Genomic DNA, 16,023 nt, shown 5'->3' with positions numbered 1-16,023 from the left:
CATCGGCACGTAAAAAAAAGAAAACAGTATGCGAATTGATTTTTGCAGAACGGAATGAAAGCCAACGCTTGGAAACAGTTGTCATCTCATCGCGTTTTCGACAGTGAACGCGCTGCGATAGCGGTCATGCTTACGACTGAGCAGGCGAATATAAAATGGTTTATAAACCGCATTTTTCTTACGGCGAAATGTCGTGCAAGCATCGCTATGTGACACAAATCACAGTGCATTATATTCGGCTCTCCCTTTATTCTACAACACAAACCTTTGAACGCACTTTTACCAAACCTCAAAAATTTCTTGAAGCGACTACAAAATCCGGTAAAACAGCGGCGAGCTCTGCGAGCTGTTTCGTCGTCGGTTAGGCTTAGTGGAATCAACGCCGTGAGATGAACGATCTTGTGAAAGCACTGGGCACACTTCACATGTCGGCTTTTCCTGTTACGGGCGGAAACGAATGTCGTCCCGTCCGTTGTAATCCTCGCACCGTCGAATGCACAAGCACTTTGTAGAACCCCACATCAATCACCGTCATGCCGGACCCCGCACACCACTATACACCACCACAGACCACTGCCGGCCATCGCAGTGCTGTTAAGTTTTTTTGGGCGAAGTCGCCAGGACGCGACCTAAAAGTCGCCAGTTTTAGCGAAAAGTCGCTGAGTGGTGATGATGATGATGACCTTTTTCGGATTTTTTTTTTTATAAAACGTAAAAGCTTTTTTTTTTCTTTTTTTTTTTGTGACGAGACAAGTGAATAGTTGGAGTCGGCCGTCCCATTCCCAAGGACTCGCCAACACCTTGAGTGACTCAAGGCGTTGGCGAGAAGATCCTGGTCCATGAACAAAACAGCGAAAGCCTGTTCTGCTTCATCCTTATCGAACAAAACCCTAGCTTTAACCCGCGTTAAAGCGAGGGAATTGCTTCGGGGTCGGAGAACGTCACCTCACCCACAACCGGATGAATAGAAATTAACAAAAATGAGTGACATCCAGAGCTGTCCCCTGGAAGCCACCGGAGAGCTATCCGACTGACATATTTTCCCCCCGTTCACGTAGCTTTAGTAACAATTTACATAACTAGAAAAAAAAAAAAAAAAGTCCCCAAAAAAGTCGCTAATACTCCAAAAACACAAAATTGTCGTTAGGACGACTGAAAACACTCTAAATTTAGCGACTTTTTCGCTAAGTTCACACCACTCCCAAGCAACCACGTATGTCCGTCGGACGTCCGAACAAGAGCCGAATATCCATTGCCAGGGAAGGACGTCCGTCGGACGTACACTGGACATCCGTTTCCGTACGTCCAAATTCGGACTAATAGTGGACGTCCTGTGGATATACAGAAATGGATGTCCGAGGGCTGTCCATTTGTGGATGTTCGAACATATCCCAATAGGTATTGGGAAACCATTCAAAAACAGTTACTTAAAAGTGGTTCCATTCTGCACTAAACGATTATCATAACAGAACCTTTTTGTGCAGAGGATATACCTTTCCCTAATGAAGATAGGTTTGAGGCCCCCCCCCCCCCCCAAGATTCTTTGACAGATTTGATGGCCCCTTCAAGATTTCCTGAGGTCTTAAGAGGTCCCATCACAGTATTTCCTGAAGTTCCATAGGGGCCCATCACAATTTTCTGCAAAGTCTGATGGGCCCTCTAGGATTTGCTAAGGGTTTGAGGGGCGCAATAGATGCTTTCTGGGGTCTCCAAGATCATTCAATAGGTATGACGGGGAAAAAAAGAGGTGGACACATCGGTAATTCGTTTTTTTTTTTCAAGTGTTGTCCGAAGGTTTATTAATAGAGGCCTAGAACCTTAGAATTGTAAGCTCCTTTCAAGCTGATACTGTGTGCGGTAAAAAGAAAAACAGTATTGTATGTTCTCGACTACAAGTAATCAAATGAATTGTGATGCATGTGTACTACTTTTTAAAGTAATTTTGCAATCATTTGATTACATTTTACGTAGTGATGTCGCAGTGCCAGTTGGCCTTATGTTTCGTAAGCTAGAAGGAAACAAGGATGTTAGACAGCAAAATAGTTTTTTATTTGCAATCAGAACCAGGGCAGAGGCACCTTTCTCACACTTGAAGGTAGATGCCTACTCTCCCTTAGAAGTGGTGCACCTCTCCTTTGCGCGGCGAAGCCACTCCTTGACTTCCGTTTCCACCTCTTTTTTCGTAGACTCTTTGCAGTGCTTTGTCCGCTTTATAGCAGCTGAAAGCAATAGATGACCCTTATAGTACAACTTAAAAAGGCAGGGAATTGCGTTGCAAACTTCTACTTACCAAAGATCAATTTGTACAGCTTAAGGCTACGGAAAACCTTCTTCCCTTTGCGCCCATCCATGCTGAACTTGGCTGCAGCTTCGTCACTAATCAGGTGTGCAAGCATAGACCTTACAGTTGTTTTGATAGACAGGTCCCCAAGGGAGGTCAGCTCCACAACCTGGAAGGAACGTACAGAGCACGACACAGTTAATACGAACAAGACATAGCCAGTTTTCGCTGTTTTACTCTGACCAGTGAAACGCTATCCCCAAAGCTACTTATATCATGGAAAGGGTTCATCTTGGGGCAATAACCTTGGTTATAAGAAAATGCAATCCTCAATTCACTGTCCATGCAAAATGCCAATGCCGTGTTTGAGCACATAAAACGTGGGGCTGGTGCCTGGGGAACGTAAGACATGACATAAGGAGCATTACGATACCCAGAAAGCAAGTATAGCCAAAAACGTTTGGCATTCAAGGTTAGCTGGATAGAAAGAACCTGAGCATGAATGGGTTTACAGCTTGTATTAACTGGGCTAGGCTTTACAATTAGCCAATTCACACCCCCTCTTTATCTCCGAGGCCAGTATGAGTGAACTGGTGATACCTTGAGAAAGATTGAATGAATGTGAGGGCCCAAATTTTATTTTATTTGGGCAGTTGTTTACACCTCCTAGTCATTGTTCTATCTCATTAGTCATTTCCCATGCTCTAAGATCTGGAACTGTGGGACAGAGTTGCCATTTGAAGAAATACGGAAGTAGTCAGAGCTTGCTCTACACTCATGAAATAATGCTAAAGTATAGCACCATTACAAACACCTTTGTTGCTTACCAGAGAACAGGCAGTCTCACCCCTTCGATGCATCTCGATTTAAAATCACAGCTTGCTCCTAGCTTATTTGTTATCTGCATGTCTTAACCTTAGCTGCACACTAGGGATAAGACATAACAGCAAAGCCTAGAGAATGCAAACACCAATACTTGCCTCAGTAAGTGACAAAAACTAGAGTATGGGCAGGCATTGATAACAGCAATTGCTTACCAAAGCCTCACTCGTGGCATCTGTAAGAGCGCCATCAAACACCTCAATTGCTTCAGGAGTGTCGAGGGGATCAACGAGGATCGGCTGGCTGGGCTCTACAACGAAACTCACGCGCTCGTAGCAATGTCGAAATCATGTCCATTATCTCCGTCTGCTGGCTCCTCATGACGCTCATCCCATTCAGCACCCGTCGCTGAAACTCTGCATGCAAAGAAAAGGCTTGAAATAAATATTGGCAAATAAAATTAGTGCAGGCAGGAGACAACATCCTACTTACCAGCAGCACTCAAGATCCTAGCAGTGGCCCGCAGATCAGCTAAAAAGAAAAAAAAAAGATGGCAAAAAGTCAAGAGCTTAGCCATTTCAAAACTATTCAAAGTTGTGCAACCATGCTGTGAAAGAAAAACAATTGAAATCAAATTAGCTTACCGCAGGTCGAAGCACTGGTGCTAGGCGTCATGTGTTGCATAGCCTGCAGTGCTGAAAAAATTTAATGAAGGACACACAAAATATCTTAATACGCAGCTGCAACACAATTCTGCAGTTAAGTACCTTGATCTAATCGACTGGGAGCCGACATCCTTGTCAATGTTTGAGATGCGGTTGAAAAACCACTGGCATCTACGAAGATAAAGACAACTGCAGGCGCTAGATGCAATAAGGGTACAAGGTGACTTGGATTGCTTCTCATATTTATTTATGTTATTTATTTATTTGGTACTTCTGAACTGCCCTTCAAGAGCCCGTGGGCCTACAGGAGGGTGCACCATGCATACATGCAAGAGCTCAAATGACACAGAATACAAAATTAAAAAACATGCCTAAAAAAGTAGGAAAAAAATTTACATATGTAATATCAACAGAATGTGACCTCCGACAGTGGAAAACATACAGCGCAGAAACCTGTTGCCCCCATATCTGTTGTTTAAAAAACAGAAAGGAAAACATACAATCAATGTATACCTTGAGCAGGGCTCGCACGCTAGGACTTCCAGGCAAAAAAATATCCACCTCTGGAGAGTTCACTTTATTTAATATGCTAAAAGCCTACCGAAAAGTTTCCAGATGTGAAAAAGTCACTTCGTTTGTGGCGGTATGGTGCTCCATACATTTGCTTGCTCAAATTTGATTAAATATAAAACTTCACCCAGAAAGATATGAAAGAGATGGCGATTGTTTTTGCAAGCTTTGCATTTGAATTTGCACTGCTAGTGTGCGTAGCTCTTTATTTGTAAAACGATCATGCAATGTACCTTTATTTCGTGAACTGGGAGCCGGTGTCCTTGTTGACGTTTTAGGTGTCTGGAACGAACCACAGGCACCTGCGAAGATAAAGACAATTGAAGGGGCTACATGCAAGAAGGGTACATGGTGACATGGATTTTTCTCATATTTAGGTTCCTAGATGTGAAGAAAGCCACCTTGTTTTTGGTGGCATGGTGCTCCATATATTTGCTTGCCCAAATTTGATTAAATATAAAACTTCAGCGCTCACACGGAAATGAAATTAAAGTTAATTGGTTCTGCAAGCTTTGCACCTCAACTTGCAGCAATATGTGCATAGCCCCTCATTTGTAAAATGGCCATACATTATAGGTTGTTCGCACATAACGTCAATTTGGCATTTTGTTGTTAGCTTGTTTTTTCACACAAATTTACTACATTGAAGGATTACATCGTAACCGGTTGAGATGATGTCAGCGGTGCTCTACGCATTTGAGGGGGCGTGTCAATCCTTGGAATGCTCGAGTTTGGCACACGCCAGACAGCTCACAACAACAAAATGGTGGACGAAATTACGTCAGTGAAAACACCCTATAGCTACCTTTATCTTGTGGACTGGGAGCCAGCGTGTTTATCGAAGTGCTAGACGACTGGGACGAACCACTAGCACCTGTTTGGAGATGTCTGATTAAGTTGGGAATTGGTAACATTAGAATACAAAAAGCGAAAAACAATATAAGTGGTTTTCAGGAGAAACTGTACCTCGCATTAGTGCAGCTTGCGACATTTCACTGTGTATTGATCTTGCCGGGCTCGCACTCTGTGATTCCAGTCTCTGGCTACTGGCTGTGAAAAGCGACCAGAAAACCTCAAATTGTAAGATGAAAAAAGTACAAATTGATCTCCCAAAATATAAAAAATGCAGTTGTGCCCCAACCCCCTATATAAGCACATTGTTTACGTAAAACGACAGATCAAGTACGTCTGACGACACACCCTAGACTTATCAAATGCCAGGTTCGAATTCTAAGCTAAAGGTTAAGAAACAGTTGCAACGGTCAACAAGGCTGTCAGCTGCAGAACAAAATAAAAATCAAATAGCGTTACGCGAGTTCTGCCGTGCGCAGAGCGGCATCGGGGCTTCCGGGAATTCATCCGAGCTTGAGTCGGACTCGCTCCAGCGTGTGGGGCGAAATCTCCTACGCTTTGGGCGTATCTCCTCGTCCGAGAGATCAGATGTGAACCGCGACCGCTCCAACTTAGATCGCCCTTCTTCGTAGGAATCTGTAGTCACATAAGAAAAAAATACTTACAATTAATGAACACTGCTGCACGCATGAAGAGATGCAATATACTCACTGAATAGTCCTTTCACAGTCACCTCGAACTCAGAAAACCCTGGTCCTGGTGGCCCCCCCTTTCGCACTAGCTTGACAGCCTTATCGGTGGACACCTTCGGCCATAAACAGTTGTTTCCCGTGACCCACGTGTAAGGCACGATCTCCACCTCTTGGGTTAGCCTAAATTCCACAATTGCATACATCCCTGAAAATGAACAGAAAAACTGATGTGAGAAAGTCATCAACACTAACCGGATCTAAAAAGTTATGCAAAAGCTAAACATTTACCTTGAGCTGCTGAAATGGCGGCGGTTTCACGGTACCGTCGCTTTCACCGACAGTAAAACGTAAAACCCGGTCGTGGTAACACCAGAGTCCAAACCACGCGCTCCTAGAGCCGACAATGCACAAATATCGATGGATTTCGTTGGCTATGGATTTTAACGGATATGTGACACTAGCGGCACCTAGAAAAGTTGAAAACTACATGACGTCGGGGTTAAACATCAATAAATAAATAAATTGGTAGCGTTTGTTTTATTCATACATTAGTTTGGTGACTTATCAATTTAAACAAATCTCCACAGACAAATTATAACAGCACAGTCGTACCGTCGGTGTCATCCTTGGTGTTATCCTACGTTGATTTCATGAATTGCAGTTTACACCAACACGCTCGGCAACAAGCAGTAAAATAATTATGCCTAATTTTTAACAACAAACAAGAAAAGTAGCGAGAAGTATATTCTTATTGAATCATATACCGACTAACCACTGATCGGTATAGCCAGCTTCGCGACCTCACCTGTCTCGGCTGGCAACCCGATTTTCGAGTTTTGTTCTTTTTCTTTGTTTCTTCCGTGTCCACGTTGTTGCTGTCGCGTGTCAACGGTTATACAACGGTGTTACTAAAATATTTTTATTTCTGTTTTAAGTAGTATGGTGCGTGTGTGGCAGTACTCACGTTGGACAATGTTCCAGAAGAACTTTTCGTCTAGTTGAACTATCTGCTTGAGTTGTCCATTTCGGGTTAGTACTTGCTTTCCATACCACGTCCTTTTTTTCCATCCCCCTCTCTTTTTGTGTTACTCGAAATTCATTCCGTTCGTGTTTTCGTAAGTAGCGTCCTAAAGGACTAGTACAGATGTTGGCTAGCGTTTCACAACTTTCGTTCACCTATAGTTGAACGGCCTACTTGTTTCTATTTTTGGGAAAGTTAGTTTAGTCTCATTCTGAACCGCTTCGTTATTTCGCGCATATCATCCGTACCACGCTTTGTTTTTTCCGTCTTCGCCCGTTCCTGTCTGGCTGGAAGCACATCCAGTCTGCGACTGTGAGCTACAGGTACGTTGACGGTGTACGGGAAAATTGCACGCACTCATGCCTTTGTCAACTTGTTTTCTTAGGTCTGCACGGTGGAGAGGGGCTTCCCCACGCCTGGGTCAAGCACATCCAGTCTGCCGCTGTGAGCTACAGGTACGTTGACAGTGTACGTGACAATTGCCCTCACTTATGCCTTTGTCAACACAGGGGTTTCCCCACGCCTGGGTCAAGCACATCCAGTCTGCCGCTGTGAGCTACAGGTACGTTGACGGTGTACGTGAAAATTGCCCTCACTTATGCCTTTGTCAACTTGTTTTCTTAAGTCTGCACGGTGGAGAGGGGCTTCCCCACGCCTGGGTCAAGCACATCCAGTCTGCCGCTGTGAGCTACAGGTACGTTGACAGTGTACGTGACAATTGCCCTCACTTATGCCTTTGTCAACACAGGGGTTTCCCCACGCCTGGGTCAAGCACATCCAGTCTGCCGCTGTGAGCTACAGGTACGTTGACAGTGTACGTGACAATTGCCCTCACTTATGCCTTTGTCAACACAGGGGTTTCCCCACGCCTGGGTCAAGCACATCCAGTCTGCCGCTGTGAGCTACAGGTACGTTGACAGTGTGCGTGACAATTGCCCTCACTTATGCCTTTGTCAACACAGGGGTTTCCCCACGCCTGGGTCAAGCACATCCAGTCTGCCGCTGTGAGCTACAGGTACGTTGAAGGTGTACGTGAAAATTGCCCTCACTTATGCCTTTGTCAACTTGTTTTCTTAAGTCTGCACGGTGGAGAGGGGCTTCCCCACGCCTGGGTCAAGCACATCCAGTCTGCCGCTGTGAGCTACAGGTACGTTGAGAGTGTACGTGACAATTGCCCTCACTTATGCCTTTGTCAACACAGGGGTTTCCCCACGCCTGGGTCAAGCACATCCACTCTGCCGCTGTGAGCTACAGGTACGTTGACAGTGTGCGTGACAATTGCCCTCACTTATGCCTTTGTCAACACAGGGGTTTCCCCACGCCTGGGTCAAGCACATCCAGTCTGCCGCTGTGAGCTACAGGTACGTTGACAGTGTACGTGACAATTGCCCTCACTTATGCCTTTGTCAACACAGGGGTTTCCCCACGCCTGGGTCAAGCACATCCAGTCTGCCGCTGTGAGCTACAGGTACGTTGACAGTGTACGTGACAATTGCCCTCACTTATGCCTTTGTCAACACAGGGGTTTCCCCACGCCTGGGTCAAGCACATCCAGTCTGCCGCTGTGAGCTACAGGTACGTTGACAGTGTACGTGACAATTGCCCTCACTTATGCCTTTGTCAACACAGGGGTTTCCCCACGCCTGGGTCAAGCACATCCAGTCTGCCGCTGTGAGCTACAGGTACGTTGAAGGTGTACGTGAAAATTGCCCTCACTTATGCCTTTGTCAACTTGTTTTCTTAAGTCTGCACGGTGGAGAGGGGCTTCCCCACGCCTGGGTCAAGCACATCCAGTCTGCCGCTGTGAGCTACAGGTACGTTGAGAGTGTACGTGACAATTGCCCTCACTTATGCCTTTGTCAACACAGGGGTTTCCCCACGCCTGGGTCAAGCACATCCAGTCTGCCGCTGTGAGCTACAGGTACGTTGACAGTGTACGTGACAATTGCCCTCACTTATGCCTTTGTCAACACAGGGGTTTCCCCACGCCTGGGTCAAGCACATCCAGTCTGCCGCTGTGAGCTACAGGTACGTTGACAGTGTACGTGACAATTGCCCTCACTTATGCCTTTGTCAACACAGGGGTTTCCCCACGCCTGGGTCAAGCACATCCAGTCTGCCGCTGTGAGCTACAGGTACGTTGACAGTGTACATGACAATTGCCCTCACTTATGCCTTTGTCAACACAGGGGTTTCCCCACGCCTGGGTCAAGCACATCCAGTCTGCCGCTGTGAGCTACAGGTACGTTGACAGTGTACGTGACAATTGCCCTCACTTATGCCTTTGTCAACACAGGGGTTTCCCCACGCCTGGGTCAAGCACATCCAGTCTGCCGCTGTGAGCTACAGGTACGTTGAAGGTGTACGTGAAAATTGCCCTCACTTATGCCTTTGTCAACTTGTTTTCTTAAGTCTGCACGGTGGAGAGGGGCTTCCCCACGCCTGGGTCAAGCACATCCAGTCTGCCGCTGTGAGCTACAGGTACGTTGACGGTGTACGTGAAAATTGCCCTCACTTATGCCTTTCTCAACTTGTTTTCTTAGGGCTGCGCGGTGGAGAGGGGTTTCCCCACACCTGGGTCAAGCACATCCAGTCTGCCGCTGTGAGCTACAGGTACGTTGACGGTGTACGTGAAAATTGCCCTCACTTATGCCTTTGTCAACTTGTTTTCTTAGGTCTGCACGGTGGAGAGGGGCTTCCCCACGCCTGGGTCAAGCACATCCAGTCTGCCGCTGTGAGCTACAGGTACGTTGACAGTGTACGTGACAATTGCCCTCACTTATGCCTTTGTCAACACAGGGGTTTCCCCACGCCTGGGTCAAGCACATCCAGTCTGCCGCTGTGAGCTACAGGTACGCTGACAGTGTACGTGACAATTGCCCTCACTTATGCCTTTGTCAACACAGGGGTTTCCCCACGCCTGGGTCAAGCACATCCAGTCTGCCGCTGTGAGCTACAGGTACGTTGACAGTGTACGTGACAATTGCCCTCACTTATGCCTTTGTCAACACAGGGGTTTCCCCACGCCTGGGTCAAGCACATCCAGTCTGCCGCTGTGAGCTACAGGTACGTTGACAGTGTACGTGACAATTGCCCTCACTTATGCCTTTGTCAACACAGGGGTTTCCCCACGCCTGGGTCAAGCACATCCAGTCTGCCGCTGTGAGCTACAGGTACGTTGAAGGTGTACGTGAAAATTGCCCTCACTTATGCCTTTGTCAACTTGTTTTCTTAAGTCTGCACGGTGGAGAGGGGCTTCCCCACGCCTGGGTCAAGCACATCCAGTCTGCCGCTGTGAGCTACAGGTACGTTGACGGTGTACGTGAAAATTGCCCTCACTTATGCCTTTCTCAACTTGTTTTCTTAGGGCTGCGCGGTGGAGAGGGGTTTCCCCACACCTGGGTCAAGCACATCCAGTCTGCCGCTGTGAGCTACAGGTACGTTGACGGTGTACGTGAAAATTGCCCTCACTTATGCCTTTGTCAACTTGTTTTCTTAGGTCTGCACGGTGGAGAGGGGCTTCCCCACGCCTGGGTCAAGCACATCCAGTCTGCCGCTGTGAGCTACAGGTACCTTGACGGTGTATGTGATAATTGCCCTCACTTATGCCTTTGTCAACTTGTTTTCTTAGGGCTGCACGGTGGAGAGGGGTTTCCCCACACCTGGGTCAAGCACATCCAGTCTGCCGCTGTGAGCTACAGGTACGTTGACAGTGTATGTGATAATTGCCCTCACTTATGCCTTTGTCAACTTGTTTTCTTAGGTCTGCACGGTGGAGAGGGGCTTCCCCACGCCTGGGTCAAGCACATCCAGTCTGCCGCTGTGAGCTACAGGTACGTTGACGGTGTATGTGATAATTGCCCTCACTTATGCCTTTGTCAACTTGTTTTCTTAGGGCTGCACGGTGGAGAGGGGTTTCCCCACACCTGGGTCAAGCACATCCAGTCTGCCGCTGTGAGCTACAGGTACGTTGACAGTGTATGTGATAATTGCCCTCACTTATGCCTTTGTCAACTTGTTTTCTTACGGCTGCATGGTGCAGAGGGACCTCCCCATGCCTGGATTTTGCACCATATGTTCATAACACACTTAAACTTCCCTTTAGATGACAGGGAATAGCTTTTCCCCGTCATCTACAGGTAGGTTTCAGTGTGTTGTGAATATGCACTCATACCTTCGTCAATTTGTTTGCTTGGCGGGGGAGAGGGGGAGCCGTAGCGGCCTCCCTCCACCGAGGACTAGCACTTCGTCACTCGTCCGGTTAATTTGCGATAGTTACCGGCACTGGTATCTTAAGCTTTTCTCGCTAGGCATGAGATTGCTTTTCCACGACACAGCCAATCTGGTAGATAACATAGGCTAAAAATACTGAAAAAGTCTCTAGGCACAAGTGCCATTCATATAGTCCAATTAATATAATTAAAGCATATTTCTTTCATTTGTTTACAGACGGACACTCCCTCCAAGGTCTGACTAGGACATGGGTCAGACAACAGCAAGACAGCTGCTAAATATATGGCAGAAGAGCTTTCCAGGGCAGAAAGGTATTGCACAGTTGACAAAAAGGGCGACTGTCGAGGAGTGGAGCCACCAGAAGATCTGGAGAAAATGCATACTATTAAAATTATCATCTTATTTCAATATAGATTTGGCTCATGGTCTTTCATTGGCACAGCATGCGGGCTAGGGTACGACATTTTGAACATTCATAGCTGTCCAAGTAAAGGGTAAAGCATAAAGCGCCGTTCACACTCTTGCGACCGAGAGACCAGACCGGTTTTTAAGCCTTTTGCAACTTCTTAGGACCGGATGCGCTGCAGCGGAGCTGGTCCTAAGAGATCGCAAGAGGCTTAAAAACCGGTGTGGTCTCTCTCGGTTTTACTCGGTCGCAAGAGTGTGAACGGGCCTTTAGACGTAATGCCCTAATCCCTAGGGATTTTCAGGCGCGATATTCAAAGTATGTCCGCTGAGGATCCCTGTTCGGATGTCCTCCGGATGTACAAAACTCTTACCTTTGTACGTCCGTCGGACGTCCACGGGACGTCCTTCGGATTTTCGCGGATGGCCCTCGGATGTACGATATATCCGAAAAGGATATCCATCGGATGTCCGATGGATGTCCAGTGGTTGCTTGGGACTGGGCCATCGTCAACAAAACCACGTGATCACCGTCAAGCTACCACGTGACGCCTGCGCCGCTCCGCACTCCGACGGCTACAGACGGAGTGCCAGAGAGCGCTCTGAGAGGGAGAGGCGCCCTCGGAATGAACCACCCGATCAGGCCACAGCACTCTCGTTCAACCACCCGATTTCGCGCGCTCTGGAAAGAGCGCTCGAGAGCGCGCAGAAAGAACCACGCGAATTCGCCATAAGTTTGCACATTCTGTGTTACTTTAGTGAGCATTGTACAGTACCAGCCAAAGCCAACACGGCCGCAGCACCGCATGGCCTCATACTATATGTGTGCGGCATGTTGACTGTGAAAGAGGTCTACTCACATTACAGTATTCTCTATGCCCCTCCAAAAAAATTGCATCACAAAATAGGTTATAGGGCTAGCTCAAAGCATATGCTGTAATGAAGACCTAAACAACAAAAGTCCACCACAGAAGAATTAATTTATTTATTGTACCTTGAGGGCCCTAAAGGGCATTACACAAGGGATGGACAACTAAAAAAATGAAAGCCGCTTACAACTCCCTGTAACGCCGAATTAGAGCGCAGCTCTTGAGGAGGAGGAGGGAAGGGCACTGGGGGGGGGGGGTTAAACTAACCAGGGGGGGGTCACGTTACCTTGGGGGTCACGTGACCCCCAATGCCGATGATGTCATCACTGACGTCACTGATGACGTCATCAGTGACGATGACGATGCGGGTACCGATGACGTCATTAGTGACGTCACTGATGACTTCACCAGTGACGATGACGATGCGAATGTCGGTGACGTCATCAGTGACGTCGCTGATGACGTCATCAGTGATGATGACGATGTGGATGCCGGTGACGACATCAGTGACGTCACTGATGACGTCATCAGTGATGATGAGGATGACAATGCGGATGTCGGTGACGTCATCAGTGATGATGACGATGTGGATGCCGGTGACGTCATCAGTGATGATGACGATGACGATGTGGATGCCGGTGACGTCATCAGTGATGATGACGATGACGATGTGGATGCCGGTGACGTCATCAGTGATGATGACGATGCGGATGCCGGTGACGTCATCAGTGACGATGACGATGTGGATGCCGGTGACGTCATCAGTGATGATGACGATGTGGATGCCGGTGACGTCATCAGTGATGATGACGATGCGGATGCCGGTGACGTCATCAGTGATGACGATGACGATGTGGATGCCGGTGACGTCATCAGTGATGATGACGATGTGGATGCCGGTGACGTCATCAGTGATGATGACGATGACGATGTGGATGCCGGTGACGTCATCAGTGACGATGACGTCATCGGGGGGTCACGCGACATCGGCGGGGGTCACGTGACCTCGAGGAGGGGGCCACGTGACCTCAGGGGAGTCACGTGACTTCGGGGGGTCACGTGACCCCCCACGAGGTCACGTGACCTTGGTGGGGGGCTCGCGCGGTGCATTATGGGACATTTCCCATGATGCACCGCGCGGTTACGCCGACGGCGACGCCGCTCAAGCCGGAAACGGGCCCCTAAGAGCTGCGCTCTAAAAAAAGAAACAGTTAATAAGAAGTTAGAAGGAAAATGCATGTTCACAAAACAAATACAAATAAGCAACGGTACAAGAAGCACCAAAGAAAGTGTGGGAGCTCTTGGTTTTGAACCTTCATGCCTATATGACTGCCATTTAAAACATACAGGAGGGGTTGCCAGACGACACTGTCCTTGAGCTGCAGGGAAATTCCTAATTTTTAGGGAGTTGCATGGCAGGAGGGTGATATTACGGGAATGGTCACCTATCCACAATGCTTTCTGTATCATCTTTTGTTCTGAGTTTTTTCACATTGATTTGGTTCCATACTGACTAGCATTTCTGTTAAATTTTTCAACGAAATGCTTTCATCATGAGAAGAAAGTAAATGAGACATGTATATTTTGAAAGGTTTTCAATGACATGCGTGCGCGAAGACAGTAGTAAGCATACCTCGGCAAACCTCACTCATGAGGGCCCTCACTCACCCTCATCTTCACAGGTGAGGTGAGGGTGAGTGAGTTTCTGAACCAGGAAAATTCATGAGTGTGAGGGTGAGTGAGGGCTGTGAGGGCCGTGAGGGCTGTGAGGGCCGTGAGGGCCGTGAGGGCTGTGAGGGCCGTGAGGGCGGTGAGGGTCATGAGTGCGTGAGGGGCGTGAGGGCGGTGAGTGGCGTGAGGGCCATGAGTGCGTGAGTGGTGTGAGGGCGGTGAGTGCGTGAGGCCCCCTTCAGATCGAGCATCTTTCTCAGCAATTTTGGTGTTAATGGCGGGTTGTTCTCTAGCTTTCCCTAGATCGACACGAATTGCTGAGATCGGGTCCGGCTCGAAATAAGCAAGCAACTCGGAGCAATTCGAATACGTTTGAAGCGGCTGCATCCAATCAGGGACGCAAAATTTTCACGTGATACCTCGTGCCGGTGATGATGACACCGAATGACTTGGTTCTGGTTTGAAATCGATCGTTTTTTTGGAAATAAACTGGTTTCAGAAAGGTGCATTAGTATTCTTAACGAGGTTTAAATGCATAAAAACACGTTTATAACGCGTAATTCTGTCTAAATAGTGCAAGAAAAATAAAATTTTATGATGACGATGGCAAATTGCAGCAATTGGTTGCTGCGTGTGATCGCGGGTGGCCCGTGTTGCTGGTGTTGCGACGTAAAGTATCTGGGCGAAATTGCCCCGTCCGAAGCTGGCCTGAGTGGCGTGAGGGCCATGAGTGCGTGAGGGGCGTAAGGGGTGTGAGGGCCGCATGGGCGGTGAGGGGCTTGAGGGCGGTGAGTGGCGTGAGGGCCGTGAGGGCGGTGAGGGACGTGAGGGCGGTGAGGGCCGTGAGGGCGGTGAGTGGCGTGAGGGCGGTGAGTGGCGTGAGGGCCGTGAGGGCGGTGAATGGCGTGAGGGCTATGAGTGCGTGAGGGCCGTGAGGGCCGTGATGGCGGTGAGTGGCGTGAGGGTGGTGAGTGTCGTGAGGGCCATGAGTGAGTGAGGGGCATGAGGGCCGTGAGCGCGGTGAGGGGCGTGAGGGCCGTGACGGCCGTGAGGGCGGTGAGTGCGTGAGGACCGTGAGGTTCAGTGAGGGTGAGTAAAGGGCTGAAGGTGAGTGTGACTGTGAGGGTGAGGGTGAGTGAGGGGCTGAAGGTGAGTGTAGCTGTGAGGTTGAGGGTGAGTGAGGGGCTTAGGTGAGTGTGGCTGTGAGGGTGAGGGTGAGTGAGGGCGACCTAAAATGCCTACCTCTGGTAGTAAGTGAAAAATCAGTTACCAATTTCTCTAATATTTTTCGGACAAGAATGTTGCCGTCTCAGCCGAAGGGAGGTTGCAAGGAAATGAGCAACTGTAATATATCTAAATTATGTTTCCGCCTTATCGGCGACCTTCTCTGTTTTTTTTGTTTTTTTAATGCTTAGGAATGACTAGAGCCACAACTTTGAACCAAGTCATTTGATACCTCCTAACTATTTTAATTTAAGAGTCCTCAGGTCACGAGAGCCACCCTCGGGCCCATAAAGAGCCATATGCAGGGTGTCTAGCAAATTAATATTTTCGAATTCTCTGACTTTGAAAATATTTTTTTTTTAGTATGGAACCGAAGCCATCGGTCTTCAAACAATACGCGTATTGTTTGAAGACCGGTGGCTTCGGTGCGTTTCCATAGGAGCGAAGCCTTTTTCTTTCTTTACTTTTTCCTCGGGTAAATTCGCTATTTGCAAATTTTACAAAAAAAAATGCACCATCTGTGGGCAACGCTGCACAAAGTCATAGCACGATAGGGTAAGAAACCGAATTTTGCGGTCGATTTAAAAAGCCTGGCTGCTCCTTGAATCACCCAGTAGTAGCTCTAACTAAATATAGCCTTGTATCGCGCCCTCCATCCAATCTAATCCAAAGCTTGGACTGAATTTGTCGGCTGTTCCCTTTGCGTCAGGTAGCACAC

The 16,023-nt window shown here is 48.0% G+C and overlaps 1 protein-coding gene and 1 long non-coding RNA gene across 2 annotated transcripts; one reads left to right on the top strand and one right to left on the bottom strand.

The window, feature by feature from the left end:
• Positions 1–1,811: 1,811 nt before the first annotated feature.
• Positions 1,812–6,273, bottom strand: LOC115310604. The gene is given in 13 exon segments (XM_040217862.3): positions 1,812–2,219; positions 2,291–2,450; positions 3,319–3,424; positions 3,426–3,519; positions 3,596–3,634; positions 3,748–3,798; positions 3,871–3,939; positions 4,572–4,640; positions 5,144–5,212; positions 5,305–5,388; positions 5,650–5,826; positions 5,902–6,087; positions 6,171–6,273. Coding segments are annotated over 12 exon segments (1,218 nt in total). The 5' UTR covers positions 6,086–6,087; positions 6,171–6,273; the 3' UTR covers positions 1,812–2,103.
• LOC115330092 lies at positions 6,182–11,548 on the top strand. The gene is made up of 3 exons (XR_005798736.2): positions 6,182–7,226; positions 7,289–7,358; positions 11,353–11,548. It is a non-coding gene; the product is annotated as an uncharacterized LOC115330092 (long non-coding RNA).
• Positions 11,549–16,023: the final 4,475 nt, after the last annotated feature.

This window comes from Ixodes scapularis, unplaced genomic scaffold (genome assembly GCF_016920785.2).
Source record: "Ixodes scapularis isolate PalLabHiFi unplaced genomic scaffold, ASM1692078v2 PGA_scaffold4__175_contigs__length_147842914, whole genome shotgun sequence".
Classification (NCBI taxonomy): Eukaryota; Metazoa; Arthropoda; class Arachnida; order Ixodida; family Ixodidae; genus Ixodes; species Ixodes scapularis.
This window is presented reverse-complemented; position numbering and strand designations above follow the sequence as displayed.